A 20361-nucleotide genomic window follows, 5' to 3' on the forward strand; every position below is an offset into this window, starting at 1 on the left:
CGAGGTAGCCCAGTAGAGCCGTGAGGATGATGGTCCCTGGTGAAACTGAGGGAGTGAGGAGCCAAGGTGGAGCTGACTGGTCGACGAGCCGAGGCGGAGTTAAGGGCTCAGCGGCCCGAGGAACTGCCAGGGAATCTACGGCAGAGCTAGTGGTCAGAAGATCCTAGGCAAATCCGACTTGCAGAGCAGAGTCAACAGAGGAGGAGATGAGGGAATGGAGAGAGACAATGGAGGCAGGACCGAAGGACTGACTTGCTTCGGCAGAGGAGGCGGGAGAGGGAAGTTGGGTTGGTGCATCATCAGCGGAGATGCAGACTTTGAGCTGAGTAGGACCAGAGGTAACAAAGACTTTGAGAAAGGGGGTGAAACAGAATTGAGAGTGCCTGGGATCAGTGTTGGAAAATCGTCCTCTTATAGCTCCACTGAAATTCCCACTTTCACGGATGTTATAACCAGTTTACACACCTGGAGCTGGTTGCACCAGCTGTGTGTAAGATACAACGTAGTCTAGTTTTGATGTAAATGGGCACTAAATTACAATTTACGCACTACTAACAAACTACTATTTTTGCTTTGCACCATTAAACTTAGTTGAAGTGTAACTCTACGTATAAACTAAATATTTATGGAAGCCTCCGATCAGGAGTAACGGTTGAAATAAAACAGCAGACTGACTGAACTGAACTGCATCAACTTATTTTAAATCAAGTTGTGTTGCACCACTTAATTTTAAACTCAGATTAACAAATCAGGGATTAGAATTCTAACCTGCAATTAAAACCCATTTATGATTAATTTTCTCTGCCATGATGGATTCGCCATTTTTATTACACAGCAAAAATGTTAATATTCCATATCCTTTTTAATTGGCCACAAGAAAATCTCTCTCTGACATAAGCAGCTCTTTGCGATAAAGGAAATAAACTTGTAAAATGTCAGATGTCTTTATAAACTGATATGTAGAGACCATCATAGAGGGCTGATCAAGCAGGCAATGAAAACATTGCGGCAGCACATATGGATTTCATCAGCCTGGAAATATATTTATAGTAACAATTAATGTATTAGTAATATGGCAGCATAACTTGTTCGCTGCCCAGCAGTCATGTGTGGCGTGGACATGAGGAAACAAGAGGTGCGGCAGCAATTACTGGCGCTTGCCTCATCATCACCGCTGCCGTTAAATGCTAAATATATTACTCTCTTCCGACACTGAGGTGCACCAAGATGAGTGACGGATTCGCATCCAGGACTTGATAGCAGGCGTAAGATTATGGGCCGCCAAGATCCTCACACTCTGCCAGCTCAATGCGCTTTAATTTTTATTTTTATTTGTAATAAACCCCTCTCTGAGACCTGACGACACACCCACTGTTTCTATCTTTGTTCAGTCAGCCACAGTCAGTACTTTATTTTATTAATTTAAAGTTAATACCTAATTAAGATTTAAATCTGAATTTTCCAAATAATTAGTAATTCCTTTAGAAGCATAGGTCACACTTTATAATAACTGCAAGCTAAGAATCATTAGTTCAGCATTAGTAAATAGTCAATTCATCATTTATAAAGCATTAATAGACATTAGTAAATGCTTTATTCTTGATTTACAAGCATATCTGTAACGGAGCGGGACTGAGGCCGAGATCCATATGCAAGCTTTTATTTACAGTGAGCATAGTCGTACAGGCTGGGTCGATCAGGGGCAAACAGGAACAGTAAGGAACAGGCAGAAATGTAGTCAGGGTACAGGCAGTAGATCGAGGCAGGCGGATATCATTCACAGAACAGTATACAAGGCAAGAGTCAGGACAGGCAGCAACGGGTCAATAAACAGAAACAGGCAAGATCAAACACAGGCAGACAGGAAACAAGGAAACGCTCAGAAATGACACACTGGGTAATCAAGACTTCGCAAACTGGTGGTGTGAGTGTGAGTCCTTTATAGTCCTGATAATGAGCTGCAATTGGGTGTGGTGATCAGTGTGGTGTGCTAGGGTGGATGTGGCAACAGGTGATAGGTGGAGTGAGTGCATGTGATTGACAGGGGGGATGATGGGAAATGTAGTCCGGAACTGACAGGATTCGTGACAATATCTATAATGTGTATAATAATTGTATTTTCATACTTTATTAATGATCAATTTATAATTTCTAAATTATTACATTATTTACAATCCAGTTATTTAGACCATAGAAATATTTATTTCAAGATGCAAAAAATGAAACTGTACAACTGTAAAAAATATAAAAGTATAAAAAATAAATCTCTGCAATATAAAGATAAAAAAGAACTAAACAAGCAACAAAATGAACAAAAAAGATCAAAATGAGAAAACAGGTGAATAAATAAAAAATAAGTGACAAAATAAATATACGTCAATTAAATCAGCAATAAAATGAACAAAAAAGAACAAGGTTTATCAAGTGTACGGTTTCATTTTTTTGCATCTTGAAATAAATATTTCTATGTTCTGTATCACTCTGTGTTGTGTTTGTTTCCTTTTTCCGTTTAGAAGATAACTGAGTCTTTAAATCTCCTTTGCAAAAGCTTTACGAAGCATAAATAGTCCTCACTTTAGATGAGCTCACAAACTGACAGCAACTAAATGTTTCATAATTACCTGAATTAATCATGAAACACAGTAGGAATACATGTTAAAGGTGCCCTAGAACCAGTTTTTACAAGATGTAATATAAGTCTAAGGTGTCCCCTGAATGTGTCTGTGAAGTTTCAGCTCAAAATACCCCATAGATTTTTTTTTTAATTAATTTTTTTAACTGCCTATTTTGGGGCATCATTAACTATGCACCGATTCAGCGCGCGGCCCCTTTAAATCACGCGCTCCCTGCCCCTACGAGCTCTTGACAATAAAACAGTGCATTTACAAAGTTCACACAGCTAATATAACCCTCAAATGGATCTTTACAAGATGTTCGTCATGCATACTGCATGTATGCGTCGGATCATGTGAGTATAGTATTTATTTGGATGTTTACATTTGATTCTGAATGAGTCTGAGGCTGTGCTTCGTGGCTAAAGCTAACATTATACACTGTTGGAGAGATTTATAAAGAATGAAGATGTGTTTATGCATTATACAGACTGCAAGTGTTTAAAAATGAAAATAGCATCGGCTCTCTTGTCTCCGTGAATACAGTAAGAAACGATGGTAACTTTAACCACATTTAACAGTAGATTAGCAACATGCTAACGAAACATTTAGAAAGCCAATTTACAAATATCACTAAAAATATCATGTAATCATGGATCATGTCAGTTATTATCGCTCCATCTGCCATTTTTCGCTATTGTTCTTGTTTACTTACCTAGTCTGATGATTCAGCTGTGCACAGATCCAGACATTAATACTGGCTGCCCTTGTGTAATGCCTTGAACATGGGCTGGCATATGCAAATATTGGGGGCATACATATTAATGATCCTGACTGTTACATAACAGTTGAGATTCGCCTGTTCTTCTGAGGTCTTTTAAACAAATGAGATTTACACAAGGAGGAGGAAACAATGGTGTTTGAGACTCACTGTATGTCATTTCCATGTACTGAACTCTTGTTATTCAACTATGCCAAGGTAAATTCAAGTTTTCATTCTAGGGCACCTTTAATAAAGCATTAATTAGTGTAGTTCTGCACTAACTTTAACTTGTGTAAGAGTTTAAGGGGAAGACCATAGAAAAGAGCAGTAGTCGATATATGAGGTAACAAGAGCATGAACTAAAATAGCAGTGCTCCTTGTTGAGAGGGCTGGGAGGAGGCGATTAATGTTATGGATGTGATAGTAAGCCATCCAAGTAATCTTGTTAATATGCGCTTCAAATAATAGAGTACTGTCGAGGATAACCCCCAATCTTTTAACCTGCAGTGAAGAAGCAACTGTAGAGCCATCAATACAGTAAATCTGCAAAAATGTCAACAATTCTGTGTTTTTCTGTCAATATGGGGAGCTGTGTGTACATTAATGAGGAAAAAAAATGAACCTAAATGATTTTAGCAAATGGCTGCAATATAACAAAGAGTGAAAAATTTAAGGGGGTCTGAATACTTTCCGTACCCACTGTATACTGTATATTGACACTAGGGCTGGGCATTGACACAAATTTCACAATTGGATTCGATTTTGATTCAGGAGCTTGCAATTTGACGTGTCAGGACCCACTCATTGTCGTAATCATACTCTAGTATAATATTGTCACATGGAATCGATATTGATGCTGTTGAAATTCTGCAGCAGAGTGACGAAATCTCAGATCATTATCTAGTCTCATGTATACTACATTTAGTCAAAGTGGCTAAACTGCCTCCCTGCCATAAATATGATAGAACCATCACTTCTACCACTAAAGATCGCTTTATAAATAATCTTCCTGATCAGTTTCATTGCCTTAGCATACCAGACAGCTTAGAAGATCTCGATGTTGCAACAGAAACTATTGCCTCTGTCTTTTCCAGCACATTAGACTCAGTTGCTCCTTTGCGTTTAAAAAAGATTAAGGAAATTAATCCAATGCCATGGTACAATGTGCACACTCGGGCCCTAAAGGTAGCAGCCAGAAAAATGGAGTGCAGTTGGAAGAAAACAAAACTAGAAGTATTTCGTATTTCGCAGAATGATTGAGTACAAAAAGGCCTTAAAGACTGCTAGATCTGCCTATTTTTCAAAACTTTTAGAAGAAAATAAACACAACCCTAGGTATTTATTTGATACAGTATTGACAATATTAGAAAAAAAATTATAACCATGCAACCATCTACTACAGTATCATGTCAGACAGTGCATTGTAGTGTCCCTGAGGAAAAATTCAATTCATTTACTGCTTAAGGGGAGGAAGAATTGTCTAAACTTGTTAAATCATCAAAATAAACAACATGTATGTTAGACCCTATACCAACTAAGCTATTGAAAGAGATGCTTCCAGAGGTCATAGATCCTCTTCTTAATATCATCAATTCATCTTTATCACTAGGATACGTACCAAAAACTTTTAAGCTGGCTATTATTAAACCTCTTATTAAAAAAATCACAACTTGATCCTAAAGAATTAGTCAATTACAGGCCGATCTCAAATCTCACTTTTCTTTCAAAAATACTAGAAAAGGCAGTATCATCACAATTATGTTCCTTTTTAGAAAGAAATAGTATCTGTGAGCATTTCCAGTCAGGATTTAGACCGTACCATAGTAATGAGTCTGCTCTCATTAGAGTTACTAATGATTTGCTCTTATCATCAGATTGTGGTTGTATCTCTCTATTAGTGTTACTGGATCTTAGTGCTGCATTTGACACTATCGATCACAACATTCTTTTAAATAGACTCGAAAATTATGTTGGCATTAGTGGAATTGCATTGTCATGGTTCAAATCATACTTATCTGACCGTTATCAGTTTGTAGTAAACGATGAGATGTCATATCGATCACAAGTTCAATATGGAGTATCGCAAGGCTCAGTACTTGGACCGTTGCTTTTCACTCTGTACATGCTACCCTTGGGAGATATCATTAGGAAACATGGCATTAGTTTTCACTGTTACGCTGATGATACTCAGCTATATATTTCTTCGCGCCCTGACGAAACGTACCAATTCACAAAATTAACGGAATGCATAGCTGATATAAAAAACTGGATGATCAGTAATTTCCTACTACTAAATTCAGAAAAAACAGAGATTCTAATTTTTGGACCAAAATCTTCCTCACTTAATAACCTAGAATACTGTCTAACACTTGATGGCTGCTCTGTTTCTTCGTTGAAGTCTTCGTTGTTAGTTAGGAACCTGGGTGTGCTCTTTGATACCAATCTTTCATTTGAAGGCCATGTTACTAGCATCTGTAAAACCGCATTCTTCCATCTTCCATCCAGCGAGCTCTTAAAGCATTATAGTCCTTCACGTCTATTGCGATCTCAGAATTCAGTCCAGCTGATAATACCTAGAATATCAAAATCAACCGCAGGCGCTAGATCCTTCTCCTATTTGGCACCTAAACTTTAGAACAATCTTCCTAGCATTGTTCGGGAAGCAGACACACTCTGTCAGTTTAAATCTAGACTAAAAACGCATCTCTTTAACCTGGCATACACATACCACATCATCAATTTATATTTTCAAATACATTAAAGGATTATTAGGCTGCATAAATGTGACCAGTCACGGAAAGTAGGGACACAAGTCGGTTCACAAGATTCTGAAAGTGTAGTCTCCAAGCTTTCCAACGATGTGTAACACATGAAAATCTGATAATATTTTGAGAAGTTGTGGCCATTTGAAGGTAGGCACTCAAGAAAGCTCTATAGGGAGAAAAACGCCTCTAAAGTTGCAGTTCTCACCTGCTGGGAGTGACAATAGGGCTCATTTACATCTCATTTAGATAAGCCATACCCCCTGTAAAGCTCCCCCCTGTAAAGCTGCATGGACCGCATACTATTAATAATAAAGGATAATGTGCATTGTAAATGTCAGTAAATTATCTTTTATGACTTTTATAAAAATGATTTAGAGGCTGAAATATGTGTTTTATCTTTTTATAAAACTTTTTTTGTCAAAACTCTATTTGAATTTGTGCATTGTAGATAACATGTTGCAAGACACTCCTTTAACCCTCTGGAGTCTGAGGCTGATTTGGGGCTTGGAGAAGTTTTGACATGCCCTGACATTTGTGCTTTTTTCAGTTGTTCATAAACATATAAATGACAAAAGTGTCATTACACTGTATTCAGCACAAACTAGGCTACAATAATATGTGAGGAACATGCATGTACATGTTTGTATTTTTGAAGGAATAATGTTTATGCGTGGTTATTGAAAAAACAAAAAACTTAAGTCACTGAAATAAGGCCAAAAAAAGTATATTAAATCTGTGTTCACAAGACTTTTGGGTATTGGAGGTTGTAGACTAGAGTTTTTGCTGCAGAATTATGTAAAAATTATGCTGCCTACTCCTTCATATAAAACAATATATTGATTTAGTTTTTGTAAGACACTTTTTGTCAAGAAACACAGCATGCGTGGAGGCGTGAATCTGCATGAATAATGGCTCATTTACACCTGAGAAGACAAAAGAATCACATAATAATGACCTGAAATGACTTGCATATTAATGAGGCCTTTCAGTCAGGTAGGCTGTGAAAAAAACCCTCTGTAATAATGTCTCAGCTCATCATAAACAGCAATACTATGAAATATTATTACAATTTAAAATAATGGTATTTTATTATATTCTTTAAAATAAAATGTTTTTCTGTGATGCAAAGTGTCTGAACAATTATGTTACCTCTATGGCATTTCATATAGGCTTTTAGCTTAAAAGCATGCACATTTGGAGAAATATTGATGGATTCTTATATATTTATGTCAATTTTCTATACTGAGAAGTAATATTTATTGTCATCACTATGAGTGCTGGATACTGTGTTTTACACGAATGGATACAATTCATACTTGCAGCCGGAGGGCGCTCTCTGTACACCTTTAGTCCACAAATTATTCTAAAGAAGAAGAGGACATTTCAGGAATGGTGTTTTTAATTCATACTTGCAGCCGGAGGGCGCTCTCTGTACACCTTTAGGCCACAAATTCATATAAAGAAGAAAAGGAACTAGGAACTAACGGCATGTCTTCTAGAGATCGCTAACCATTGCTTTAACATCCAAATAAACACTTTTCAAGACAATAAATACACGATTGAGATGATGAATGCATGTATTGCCTCTGAATTTGCGTCTGAATAGCGCTGGCTCCGTGGGCGTGGCCGCATTAGCGGATAATGAGCTGAATCACAGACTTCTGACATGACTCTCTTTTCATACAGATTACATAAACACAGAATGTTTGTTTTCGATTTGACTTGCACGATTTAAAACCTGACATTTCAACGTTTCCTTAGACGTAAGTGTCATTTTTTTTGTCATTAGTATTCATAAGTTACAGTTCATTTTCTGAGAACTATCAGATTGGACTTTGTTCAGAGGGAGAGGAGAGATCACGCATCATGTTAGTTTTCTTTATTTTACAAAAAGCACAACATTGTGTTTTTACTCTGAGTGTACACAAATAAAAGAAGACATTCTATAGTTTCAATTGATATATTACTTATGTCTCTATGACAAGAAATGACGGAGTATTTTAAGTCTGTTTTGCTGCAATGTGAAAAAAATCCTGCAAAACGCGCCGGCGCGTTTTCAGACCTCAGGGAGTTAAAATCTGCCCATCATTTTTAATGTTATTATTTTAATGTTTATGTAAAGAAAAAGTACATATTGATGCTAATTTTATTTGTTATTTGCTGGTTTACCACATAAACTTGGTGAATTGATTTCATTGTGTAGCATTAGGACTTTTTGAACAGGATTCTATGATAACCGTGATCATTTTGGTCACTATAATCATGAAATTAAATTTTCTCACCTGAGAAGACAAAAGAATCACATAATAATGACCTGAAATGACTTGCATAATAATGAGGCCTTTCAGTCAGGTAGGCTGTGAAAAAACCCTCTGTGATGGTGTATATCAAACATATAGAAAAAACAGCAATACTGTAAAATATAATTACAATTTAAAATAATGGTATTATATACTTTAAAATATAGCCTAATGTATTTCTGTGATGCAAAGTGTCTGAACAATGTTACCTCTATGGTATTTCATATAGGCTTTTAGCTTAAAAGCATGTACATTTGGAGAAATATTGATGGATTCTCATATGTTTATGTCAATTTTCTATACAGAAGAGTAATATTTCTTCAATATTTTTTATCACTATGAGCGCTGGTGTTTTTAATTCATACTTGCAGCCGGAGGGCGCTCTGTACACCTTTAGTCCACAAATGCCTGCTAAAGAAGAATAGGCAATCCAGGAACTAACTGAACTAACAGAGGCCAGAGATCGCTAACTATGGCTATTCAAAACACTTTTCAAGACAATAAATACACGATTGAAATGATGTCTGCATGTATTGACTGAATTTGCGTCTGAATAGCGCTGGCTCCGTGGGCGTGGCCGCATTAGCGGATAATGAGCTGAATCACAGACTTCTGACATGGCTCTTTTTTCATACAGATTACATAAACAGAGAATATTTGTTTTCGATTTGACTTACACGATTTAAAACTTGACATTTCAACGTTTTTTCAGAAATAAGTATAATTTTTTTGTGATTAGTATTCACTAAGTTACAGTTCATTTTCTGAGAACTATCAGATTGGACTTCGTTCAGAGGGAGACGAGAGATCACGCATCATGTTAGTTTTCTTTATTTTTCAAAAAGCACAACATTTTGTTTTTACTCTGAGTGTACACAAATAAAAGAAGACATTCTATAGTTTCAATTGATATATTACTTATGTCTCTATGACAAAAAATGACGGAGTATTTTAAGTCTGTTTTGCTGCAATGTGAAAAAAATCCTGCAAAATGCGCCGGCGCGTTACCCGAGAGATAATGTCTTATTATGCCGCTTTCATCGTCGCTCAGATCGTCTTCAGAATCAGTGAGCGCTTGTTCATAAGCATCCGGCTTGTCAAAGAAGTACTTCAAAACATTTTCGGTGTAACGGCCACGGTTCTTCATTGAATTTTGATATCAGCTAGAGCCAGCCAGAGCGCTGCATAATAAGTAGCCACGCTTCCCAGTATGGAAATACACACAGACATGACACGCCCCTACTGCGTGCTAGAATCTCCGAAAAACAAGCCGATTTCAACCTCAAAATGTACTCTTTTAAATATACCAATACTGCTATCTCAAACACGGAAAGGCTTCTTCATGATCTCAACTAACAGATTATGCAAAAAAACGAAAATCACCAATTTTGAAAAAAAATGCTTCTTTCTCATTTTGCTCGAGAGTTGTACTGCCGACTTGTGTCCCTGGTTTCCATGACGGGTCACAAATTAGGTCAGCCGGAACCGGGAACACTTCCTATAACACCAGATTAATCAGAAGAAGAATGGCATCTACGCTAATATTAGTCTTTCTGTTTATCCCGAGGTTTACCGTAGTCAACCGGATCCGGGCCGTATCCAGGTGAGACCAAGGACCTGCGCCTTGACACGACCACAACGCAGCCCTGGAGTATCAGCAGAGATTGAGTCAACTAGATCATTCATCGTGAAGGCCTCATCTACACGAAAACCAGTGGCACAGTTCCTCAACAACCGTCCATACCGGCGTGATGAATACGATCCTCAACTGGATGGAACTGAAATAAATACTTTGAATGTTGCGATCCTATCAGACTTATGATAGCAACCTGAATCGTAACAAAGCACCATTTGCCAGAGGAGAACTGGCCCCCCGACTAAGCCTGCTTTCTCCCAAGGTTTTTTTCTCCATTTTAACACCTATTTGTCACTTGTTTGCCACCTGATGTCATCTGTTGGAGTTTGGGTTCCTTGCTGCTGTTGCCTTTGGCTTGCTTAGTTGGGGACACTTGACATTTGACTTGACATTTGACAATCAATAGTGCTTTGATCTGCCTGCATTGACACTATTCTTTAAGAGCTGCTGTGCAGCCAAAATTATGTACCAGTTAGCAATGTAAAGCTGCTTTGACACAATCTACATTGTAAAAAGCGCTATATAAATAAAGGTGACTTGACTTGACTTAAATCAAGAAGAATTAATATAGATAAGAGTCCTGAGAGAGCCGCTACTAATAAGTCATTAGAAATCTTGACAAGGGCAGTCTCAGTACTATGATAGGAATGAAGACCTGATTGAAATTGTTCGTAAAGGTCGTTCACTGGAAGATGATCATTTACCTGAGCCGCAACAATCTTTTCCAGAATTTTTGATAGAAATGTCAAATTTGAGATTGGATGGAAATTATCAAAACTATTTGGATCTGCACCTGCAGTACTGGAGTTAGTATTGCAGTTTTAAATAAATAAGGAACAGTGCTAGAAATGAGAGAAGAATGAATAATCTCAGTAATAAAAAGCGATCAAATAATCAAATAAATGCAGAAAAAAGCACTGATCATGAGCAAATTTAGTACATTCTGCATTCTAAATTTAGTACATTCCACACTAGTGTTACAGCCTATTATGTCTGTCATCCTAATGTCTTCCTGTTTGTGTAAGTTGCTATGGTGTTTGATTAGCCCTCATGTGTTTTACCTGTCTTTTGGTAATTGACCCTTCGCAAAGACCCGCCCCCCTTAGTTACTGTTGCTTTGTCCGACAAGCCGTGGCGCTGTCACACCACACGCAGTGAAAAATACATCGCGGAGCAAAGAGGACACTGACAACATGTTGACAGACAAGACAAAGCAGGTTACTTATAATATTAAACAAAGTCCCAGCTTTCAAACTGTGTAGTTATTAAAGAAATTCAAACAATAAAAACTCTTTTGTGGCTCTTTAATGTGTCGTGACCATAGTCGTGACAGATTGCTGTAGCGCCTCAGCTCAAGAGGCTCGTAAACCGATCATCTCTTCCTACTAGTCAATTTATAACATCAAATAAACATGAATGAACATGAGAATGAATGTTGTTTCAAACGCGGAAAGACGTCAATATACACAATTTTTCAAGTTTAATTCCACCGAGGTTAATCTTCTAACTACTGGCTGCTTTGTCGGACCAAATGGCGGATACGGCGTTCTGATTGGTTAGAACGTTTGTCAATCAAACTCCCGGCGAATTATCTTGTTGTCTTATGTACCGTATGTTATTAAGCCTTCTTCTGTTTTGACTGCTGGTCGGTTTTAGTTATAGTGTTTTGCTGCTAAGCTGTATCGGTTTGTTCTAGTATTTTCAGGTTCCATGCTTATCTTTAATAAAAGACAATAAGCTATTAGATCCACAGCTCAACTCCTTTGCTCTTTCCAGTAACCATAACAACTAGCCAATGTAAAGTTAATTATTTAGTCTTCTATATGTATGGAAAACAATTCAGTGTGCTGTTAACTCCATCAAAGCTGAGACTCAATTCAAATTGTGAACGAAATTGTTGAAGATCGTTCCGTCTGATCTATTATCTGACATGCACATAAACAGTGCCATCAGTAATCAAAATTTATTATTAATCAATGTTTTAACAGATTGAGAAGTGAGGAATTAATGGGTACATACTGCTGGATCTCTTCTTGGGTTAGCTTGTCACTTCTTTGTTCTCCAGTCACTAAAGCCAGTTCTTCCTTCAAAGACTGAATCTCCTTCTTCAAACGGACAATCAGCTGTCAGACAAACAACGTAAACATTTCAGCAGCATAAATAGCGGGCGAGAGTCTCACATTAGCTGAATTTACAACCTCATACTATAGTTATACTCTTACTATTTTTCTAGTTATACTCTTATATCTTTCTATGGCAGAAATAGTAAAAATATTATGCTAGTATGTGGTTCCGAATTCAGCACTTGTTTCTAAAATTATGCATAATATATTCTGGCAGCAGCACAATTTTAAGTAAATGCACCAGATAAAAGGGATATCACCTTGGTTTTTCAGACAATGAAAGCCTTGATTAATTTTACAAATACTTGCAAGAAGATTCACTATTGATTATAACAAATTATTAAACGAATACCAAAAATGATAAATCTGTCATCAAAATCTGACAACTCCAAAATAAATGATATAATGTTTCAACATTTTATTTGTGATTAAATATTTATGAGGAAGTTTCCAGATTTTACTCAACAACAAACCATCTACACAACCATTACAAAATGATACAATAGCAGGACTGGAGACAATATCCCTTTGAAACAAAGCCCAAATGTAACGATTATTATTCTTAACAGAGGAAAGAGAGAAACAAATCCGATCCAACTTCAGTATCAGCAGGATCCAACAAGGATAGAGAGAGTTGAGAGTTAAAGGTATTTTTAAGAAGCATTTTTAGACCAGAGGGAACAGCATCCATGACCACAGCATAATCTTTCGGGGTGACTGAAATATTATATTTAGAAAGAAATTCAGAATTAGTTAACATAAGCCCTTCATGGTTAAAAAGTTGGCTAACAAAAACGATGTTATTACAAAACCAGTTTTTAAAAAATAAAGATTTTGATTTATACGTAATGTGCTTATTATTCCAAATATAACACCTGTTTAGAGAGAAATTGTGTTTATAAATTAAATTCCAAGAAAGAAGCATCTGTTTGTGGAAATTAGACAGTTTTAAGGGAATTTTGGTAATGCTAGTCACAGAGCAAAATGAACTGAAGACCATGAACCTGTGAAAAGATAAAGTGAGGTATAATATTCCAAATAGATGTTGTTTAAGTAATTGTTTAATCAAATTCACTTTGAAGGTGTGATTAAGGGTAAAAAAATCGATGAAGTTTAGACCTCCATTTTCGGTTGAGTTCATAACCACAGATTTCTTTATATAGTGGGTTTTATTTTTATTAAAAGTATTTTTATTAACTGCTAAAGAGAGCGCTGCATATGTAAGCCTGGAGATGCCCTCTGTCTTCATGATCAATACCCTCCCCCTCAAAGATAGGTCTCAGTAACCACTGATTTAGGGTGCTTTCACACCTGCCTCATTTAGTTTGGTTGAATCGTACCAGAGTTCGTTTCCCCCTTTGGTGCGGTTCGTTTGGGCAGGTGTGAAAGCAGCAATCGCACTCGGGTGCACACTAAAAGCGGACCAAACAAGCGTACCGAGACCTGCTTGAAGAGGTGGTCTCGGTACGCTTTCAAACGAACTCTGGAGCGGTTCGCTTGAGATGTGAAAGCAATCCGACCCAGTTAACGGACCAACGAACCAAATGACATCATAATTCATAACGGAAAATGCGATATAAAAAGCGGTAGTGTCTGATTCTGTGAGTGAGCACATTATTTACCACAGATGTAAACCAACGAGTGCCGCTGTTGTGTAATTGCACTTCTCCGTGTGAGAATGCTGTCCCGACAAAGCCTTTTTCCTGCTCTGCTTCATTATAAAATGTAGCCTATATAGTCTCTCTCGACACGCTGACAGGTCGCCTACTACACAGCGCTGGGAAACCAGAGACAGACCGAGAGAGAGAAAGAGCGCGCGTTTGAATTTGCCGCAGTATTAATATGAATGTAGTATATAATTTAACAGCGGGAAAGACGGCTACATTTATAAAGTGTTTGCGTGTGTCTCGACAGTTTCAAATAAAGCCACAATAATCTCATGGAGCGAACTTGTCAATCATTATTTTGATGGATGACGCAAAGAAAACTCTGACCAATAAGAGGGCAGTTTTACTCGCATGTGACTTGCCTAAACGCATTTTGGTAGGCTTTGAAATGTTGCCATGTGAAAGCGAACCGAACCAAGAAGAAAATGCAACATTGTAACAAATTTAGTCCCTGTTTCGGACCAAAACAAGCGATCCATAGGTGTGAAAACACCCTTAATTATTTTTTTGTTTTATCAATGACTGGGGAGAAATTAAGCTCACACCATTCCTCTTCGTTCTTTATGATCTTAATACCTAAATATGTGATTTCATTTTTAATGGGAATATTACAAATTGACAGAAAATTACAATTTTTGAGAGACATTAACTGACACTGATTAATATTCAGGTACAGTCCTGAAGCTTTGGAGAATGTATGGATAATCTTAAGGGCTAAAGGTATTTCTTTTGCATCTTTTAAAAAAAAGAATGGTATCATCTGCTAAATGACTAATGATAATTTCACTACCTACAACAGTAATACCATTTAAAGTTTAATATGATCTGCAAGAAGTTGTGAACAGAGTCAAAATAAATATGGGGAAATAGGGCATCCCTGTCTGATACCACGACTGAGACTGAATCTGGGTGATGTGCCATTACGCAGCTTGATTGAACAATTTGCATCAGAATATCATGTTTTAATGGAATTAATCAAGAATTCACCAAATCCATTTTTTTAGGGCCGAATATATAAAATGATGTTCAATAGTGTTGAAGGCCTTATGGAAGTCTAAAAGGATGAACCGTGAACTGGCGCGAACCGTGACAAATAAAGGGATCACCTGAGGAAGCAGTCAACATCTTCTCGTCTTTTCAGGACTGTTTTGTTTGTGCCATTGTTTCACAAACTCCAGTAGGAAATTACTCCATTTATGTCTGCAAACGTTCAGGGGAATGTGTTCATCCGTGTCCCAGGGGTTTGACACTTGATTTACACGTTTCTGGCGTTTTTCTGTCTGGGGAAGTGTTTGAGGGCGCCGTCTATGTGTGTTTGTCTATTGTTCACTGTCCACTCTCCTATTGGGACGCTTCGTTCTCGTTTGACACTCTTCCCAAGGGAGGAGTTGTCTGCATCTGTGCCTGGTGATTGTAGCCCCGTGTGTGCTGAGGCAATACGGCGGCTGCAATCATAGGGCTCGCAGGTGAACTCATTGGGAATTCTGAGAGAATTATATTTTCTCTCGGCTTCCCCGGGGCTGACAAGGATGTGTTGTTGGATGACGGTGACGGCCGTGTTTGATGTCACCACGTCCGATAGCAAGCCCTCCTCTGGCTGCTGGGTATGTGAGCTGCTGTGTTTTTGGGAAGTGCTTTTCGGCAGGCTGCAGCTGCCGTGAGAGCGCGTTAAGAAAGGGGCCGTGTGTGGATGGCTCGACGAACAGTTCCTTTCTGTCCATGAATGTTGCAGCTCCCATAGACTTTCCATTCTCTCCTGATCTCCGCGTTTGAGATCGGGAGGGCATGGAAAACCCCCTGGCCATTCTGACTTGGATCTGAGCCAGACAGATAAGAGGAGGAAGAAGCAAGAGTAATGGATCCCCCAGCTATTTAACCCTCTGGGGTCTGAGGATTTTTGGGGCTCTGGAGAAGTTTTGACATGCCCTGACATTTGTGCTTTTTTCAGTTGTTCATAAACATATTAATGACAAAAGTGTCATTACACTGTATTCAGCACAAACTAGGCTACAATAATATGTGAGGAACATGTACATGTTTGTGTTCTTGAAGGAATAACGTTTATGCGTGGTTATTGAAAAAACAAAAAACTTAAGTCACTGAAATAAGGCCAAAAAAAAATATTAAATCTGTGTTCACAAGACTTCTGGGTATTAAAGGTTGTAGACTAGAGTTTTTGATTCAAAATGATGTAAAAATTATCCTGCCTACTCGGTCATATAAAACAATAGAGAGATTTAAATTTCGAAGACACTTTTTGTCAAGAAACACAGCATGCGTGGAGGCGTGAATCATCACGAATGATGCTGTAATTCACACCTGAGAAGACAAAAGGACCTCTAATGACCTGCATATTATTGAGCTCTTTCAGTCAGGTAGGCTGTGAAAAAACCCTCTGTGATCATGCTGATAACAGGATTAATACAGGAGACGCTAAAACAGGAGACGCTAAAACACGCTTTTGAAAAGGTCAGCACGATCGATGGTCAGCCTCTCCAGCCTGTATGACCATTGACTTATCCATATTTTGCGATTATAAAAGATAGGTTGTATCGAGTAACCCAAGACACTCAGTCAAAGGAGGATACAACCCAGTAATTAGTACCAAAGAGTCTCAGGGAAATGCTTTTCCATGCGGCTCATTCTAATCCAATGGCTGGACACTTTGGACAAACAGCAACACTAAATCGCCTCATGACCCGATTCTTCTGGCCGGGCATTCACGAGAACGTGCGAAGGTGGTGCACGTTTTGTCATGAATGTCAGTTGGTAAATCCACCGGCCACTCCAAAAGTGCCTTTGCGCCCCCTCCCATTAATGCAGGTCCCCTTCGAACAAATTGGTATGGACCTCATCGGGCCATTAGAGCAATCAGCGAGAGGGCATCGCTTTGCATTAGTCATTGTGGATTATGCAACGCGATATCCTGAAGCAGTGGCTCTCCGCAACATTTCCGCTAAGAGTGTTGCAGACGCACTGTTCAGTTTAATGCAGGCCGGCCTGAGTCGGGCGGTGGGGGTATGTGGCGAGGGGGGCGTGGTTCAGCGAAGTCTGCAACGGGAGAGAGCGTCAGGATACGCGTGGTGAGTGACTGGGTTGAATGCAAATCACGAACACCTGTTTCTCATTCCAGTAATTGGCGCGGAGACAGGATAAAATGCCAGGAGAAGCAGGAGTGTGTGTGAGAGAGAGGGACTGCTGACTGAGAACGCTGGAGCTGATCAGGAGATCAATACTGGAGTGAAGCCCAGCACAGACTTTTGTTTGTTCATTTTTCTTGTTGAAATAAAAGCTCAGTCAGCAGTCAAAGCCGACCCTGTCCTCTTCCTTCCCCCATGAACCTGATCATATTACAGTAATATATTTGTTATATTATATAGCCTAAATGTTAATGTGCAGTTGACAAACTATACATCATTAAAAAGATCTAACACTGAAGCTTCACATTTTGACTCTTATAATCTTATACTGACCGTAATTTCTTAATATGCTTAAAAGCATGCACATTTGGAGAAATATTGATGGATTCTCATGTTTATGTCAATTTTCTATACAGAGGAGTAATATTTATTCAATATTTATTGTCATCATTACGAACGCTGGATACTTTGTTTTCAATTCCTACTTGCAGCCGGAGGGCGCTCTGTACACCTTCAGTCCACAAATGCCTCCTAAAGAAGAACAGGTCATGTGACATTCCAGGAACTAACAGAGGCCAGAGATCGCTATAACATCCAGATAAACACTTTTCAAGACAATAAATACACGATTGGGATGATATATGCATGTATTGCCTCAGAATTTGCGACTGAATAGCGCTCGTTCCGTGGGCGTGGCCACATTAGCAGATAATGAGCTGAATCACGGGTGTCTGACATGGCTCTGTTTTCATACAGATTACATAAACAGATTTTTTGTTTTCGATTTGACTTACACGATTCAAAACATGACATTTCAACGTTTCTTTAGACATATGTCTATTTTTTTTGTGATTAGTATTCAGTAAGTTACAGTTCATTTTCTGAGAACTATCAAATTGGACTTGTTCAGAGGGAGATGAGAGATCACGCATGTTTGTTTTCTTTATTTTACAAAAAGCACAACATTTTGTTTTTGCTCTGAGTGTACACAAATAAAAGAAGATATTCCACAGATTAAAATGGTGTATAACTCTTAATTGTATGTGCAAAATTGACAGAGTATTTTGAGTCTCTTTCACACTGGTAAGAAAAAAACCGAGGTGGTATCGCCAGCGATACCTCAGACTCCAGAGTGTTAAAGGGCGATTTATATCTACCCTCTCCTCTTCTTCTTTCACCTCCTATATATATATATATATATATGTGTGTGTGTGTGTGTGAGAATATATACATATATAGGATGTATGTATTTATATGCATGTGTATATATATTTTATATCATGCTCAGATACTTATGGACAGACTAATGACTGGGCCAATTGTAATTATTTTTGTCGGCCCGCTTTTTCGGTTTGATAATGAGAGGATCTTTTAGGCTTAAAAGAACCCTAGATTCTATGCTTTTTTATGTAAAAAAGAGTATTGGGATCTTCGGTCTTTTAGCTGCAGGAATATGAGATGGGTCTATTTTATGTTTTTAAAATAAGACCTTGTTTTCCTGTATAGTTTTTCTGAGCATGTAGTTTATCAGGAGGCTGGCCCATCTTGAGCTGAGGCTCTGAGACAGGGCCAGAGGTCCAGTATGGCCACTCAGGCACCTCCTCTTTTCAGAGCAGGCGCAGAGACGGCTGGACTCGAGGAGGAAGAAGCAGGTTTGAAGAGGTGATTGATCACGTACACCAATAGTGTCTTTGATTGATTCCCTCTCATTGCGAGGGCAACATTGCATTTGCCCTCGCCCCTTCTTCCTCCGCCTCCTGAGTTTGAGTTTGAGTTCTTTCTACTTGCTCAGGTGCTTCTTTTACAGTTAGGCTGTCGGCTGGCCTTTTGATAATATTTTTTCTAAAGGCCGCCTTCTGACTTGATAGTGAAAGTGCTTTTAGGCTTAAAAGAACTTTTGATTTCATCCTTCTTCATGCATTAAAATAAGGAGGGAAAATCTTTATTCTGCGAGCCGTAGGAAGGTAAACTGGGTCTATAATTTTATGTTTATAAAAAGTGTAGACCTTGTTTTTCCTGTATAGCTTTCCTGAGCATGTAGTCAGTAAAGTTAGAAGGGGTTCTTTTGGGCAAAATAACTGGTCCCACTTTATATTAAGTGGCCTTAACTACTATGTACTTACATCAAAAATAAGTACAATGTACTTATTGGGTTCATATTGAATTGTAAAACACTTGCTGCTATTGAGATGGGATACAGGTAAGGTTAGGGAAAGCTTTGGTGGTATGGGTAGGTTTAAGGGTAGGGGTAAGGTGTAAGGGATGGGTCATCAGTGTAATTATAAATGTTATTACAGAAATTAATAACATATGTAATTACAAGCAAGTGGTTTTAAAATATAAGTACAATGTAAAAACATGTATGTACACAAAAAAATGCATTGTATCAAATGATTAATTTAAATGTAAGTACATAGTAGTTAAGGCCACTTAATATAAAGTGGGACCAAATAACTGTAGCATTAGGTTGGCTAGTTTTCAAAACATGCAGGCCGCTTTATGGTCGCTATTTTGTAGCCTCCTATGTTAGAGTAGCTTCTCAGCTAATACTTTAGTTTGGTTTGAGTTAGCACTCGTCGCTTCAGTTATTTGTGTACAGGACGGCTTATCGGCCGCCTGACACTGTTTGCTTGCAGTACTTCATTTTCTCCTCATATTTGAAGGCTTCAAAATAAAGCCCAAGCTTTGCTTGGCCCAGTAGGCCTTAGCTAGCGGCTAGGCTAGAGCTAGGTTTAGGTGTTTGTTACATCACCCTTATTATTACTATCACTGTGAGGTTGTATAGTTCCTAGTTCTGGCCTCCTCCTGAGGGAGTTGCGGGCCGTATGCCCATTTCCCCTTCGATGTGAAAATGTAGGTGCTATGGCTGAGGTTATAGGTTATAGGCTGTTATTAGCCTTCCTGGTGCTGTTTTTCCCAGGTGGTAGGCCCTTATCTTCGAGAAGATGAGTTATGCAGTGCTGCTAGGCCCCACTTTTTAGAACTTTTGTCATGCTTATAATGTCTTCACATGAGCCCCTTGAATTATATTCAAGTTTGAGATTACGATGCTCATTACAAATTCAAATCTGTTCTGTGAAACATTTATCCTGTTTGGATGGCATGTATTACAAAGCACTCGCGTTTGCTTTGGGGTTCTAAGCTTTAGCCCTAAATACATATGTAAGCTTACTCTAGTGCTGCCACAGGTTAACGCCTGTTTCTGTGATAGCAGGCTGTGATTAGCCTCTATCTATGAACATGGTGTTTTGTTGTATTCCCCGGTTAGGGTTTGTGTTTCACTGAGTGCATCACCTGTTGGATTGCACACTCAGGTTGAGTGTAGAGAGTCTTATTCTGGTTAGAATAGTATGAT

General features: G+C 38.4%; 1 protein-coding gene across 1 annotated transcript in view; it reads right to left on the reverse strand.

The window, feature by feature from the left end:
• kif6 (kinesin family member 6) overlaps positions 1 to 20361 on the reverse strand; it is a 196961-nt gene that overhangs the window by 141201 nt on the left and 35399 nt on the right. Inside the window, exon 4 of the mRNA XM_048190258.1 lies at positions 12096 to 12199. Within this exon, the coding sequence (XP_048046215.1) occupies positions 12096 to 12199 (104 nt within the window). The remainder of the gene's footprint in view (positions 1 to 12095; positions 12200 to 20361) is intronic.

The sequence above is a fragment of the Megalobrama amblycephala genome, linkage group LG5 (assembly GCF_018812025.1).
Source record: "Megalobrama amblycephala isolate DHTTF-2021 linkage group LG5, ASM1881202v1, whole genome shotgun sequence".
In the NCBI taxonomy this organism is placed as follows: Eukaryota; Metazoa; Chordata; class Actinopteri; order Cypriniformes; family Xenocyprididae; genus Megalobrama; species Megalobrama amblycephala.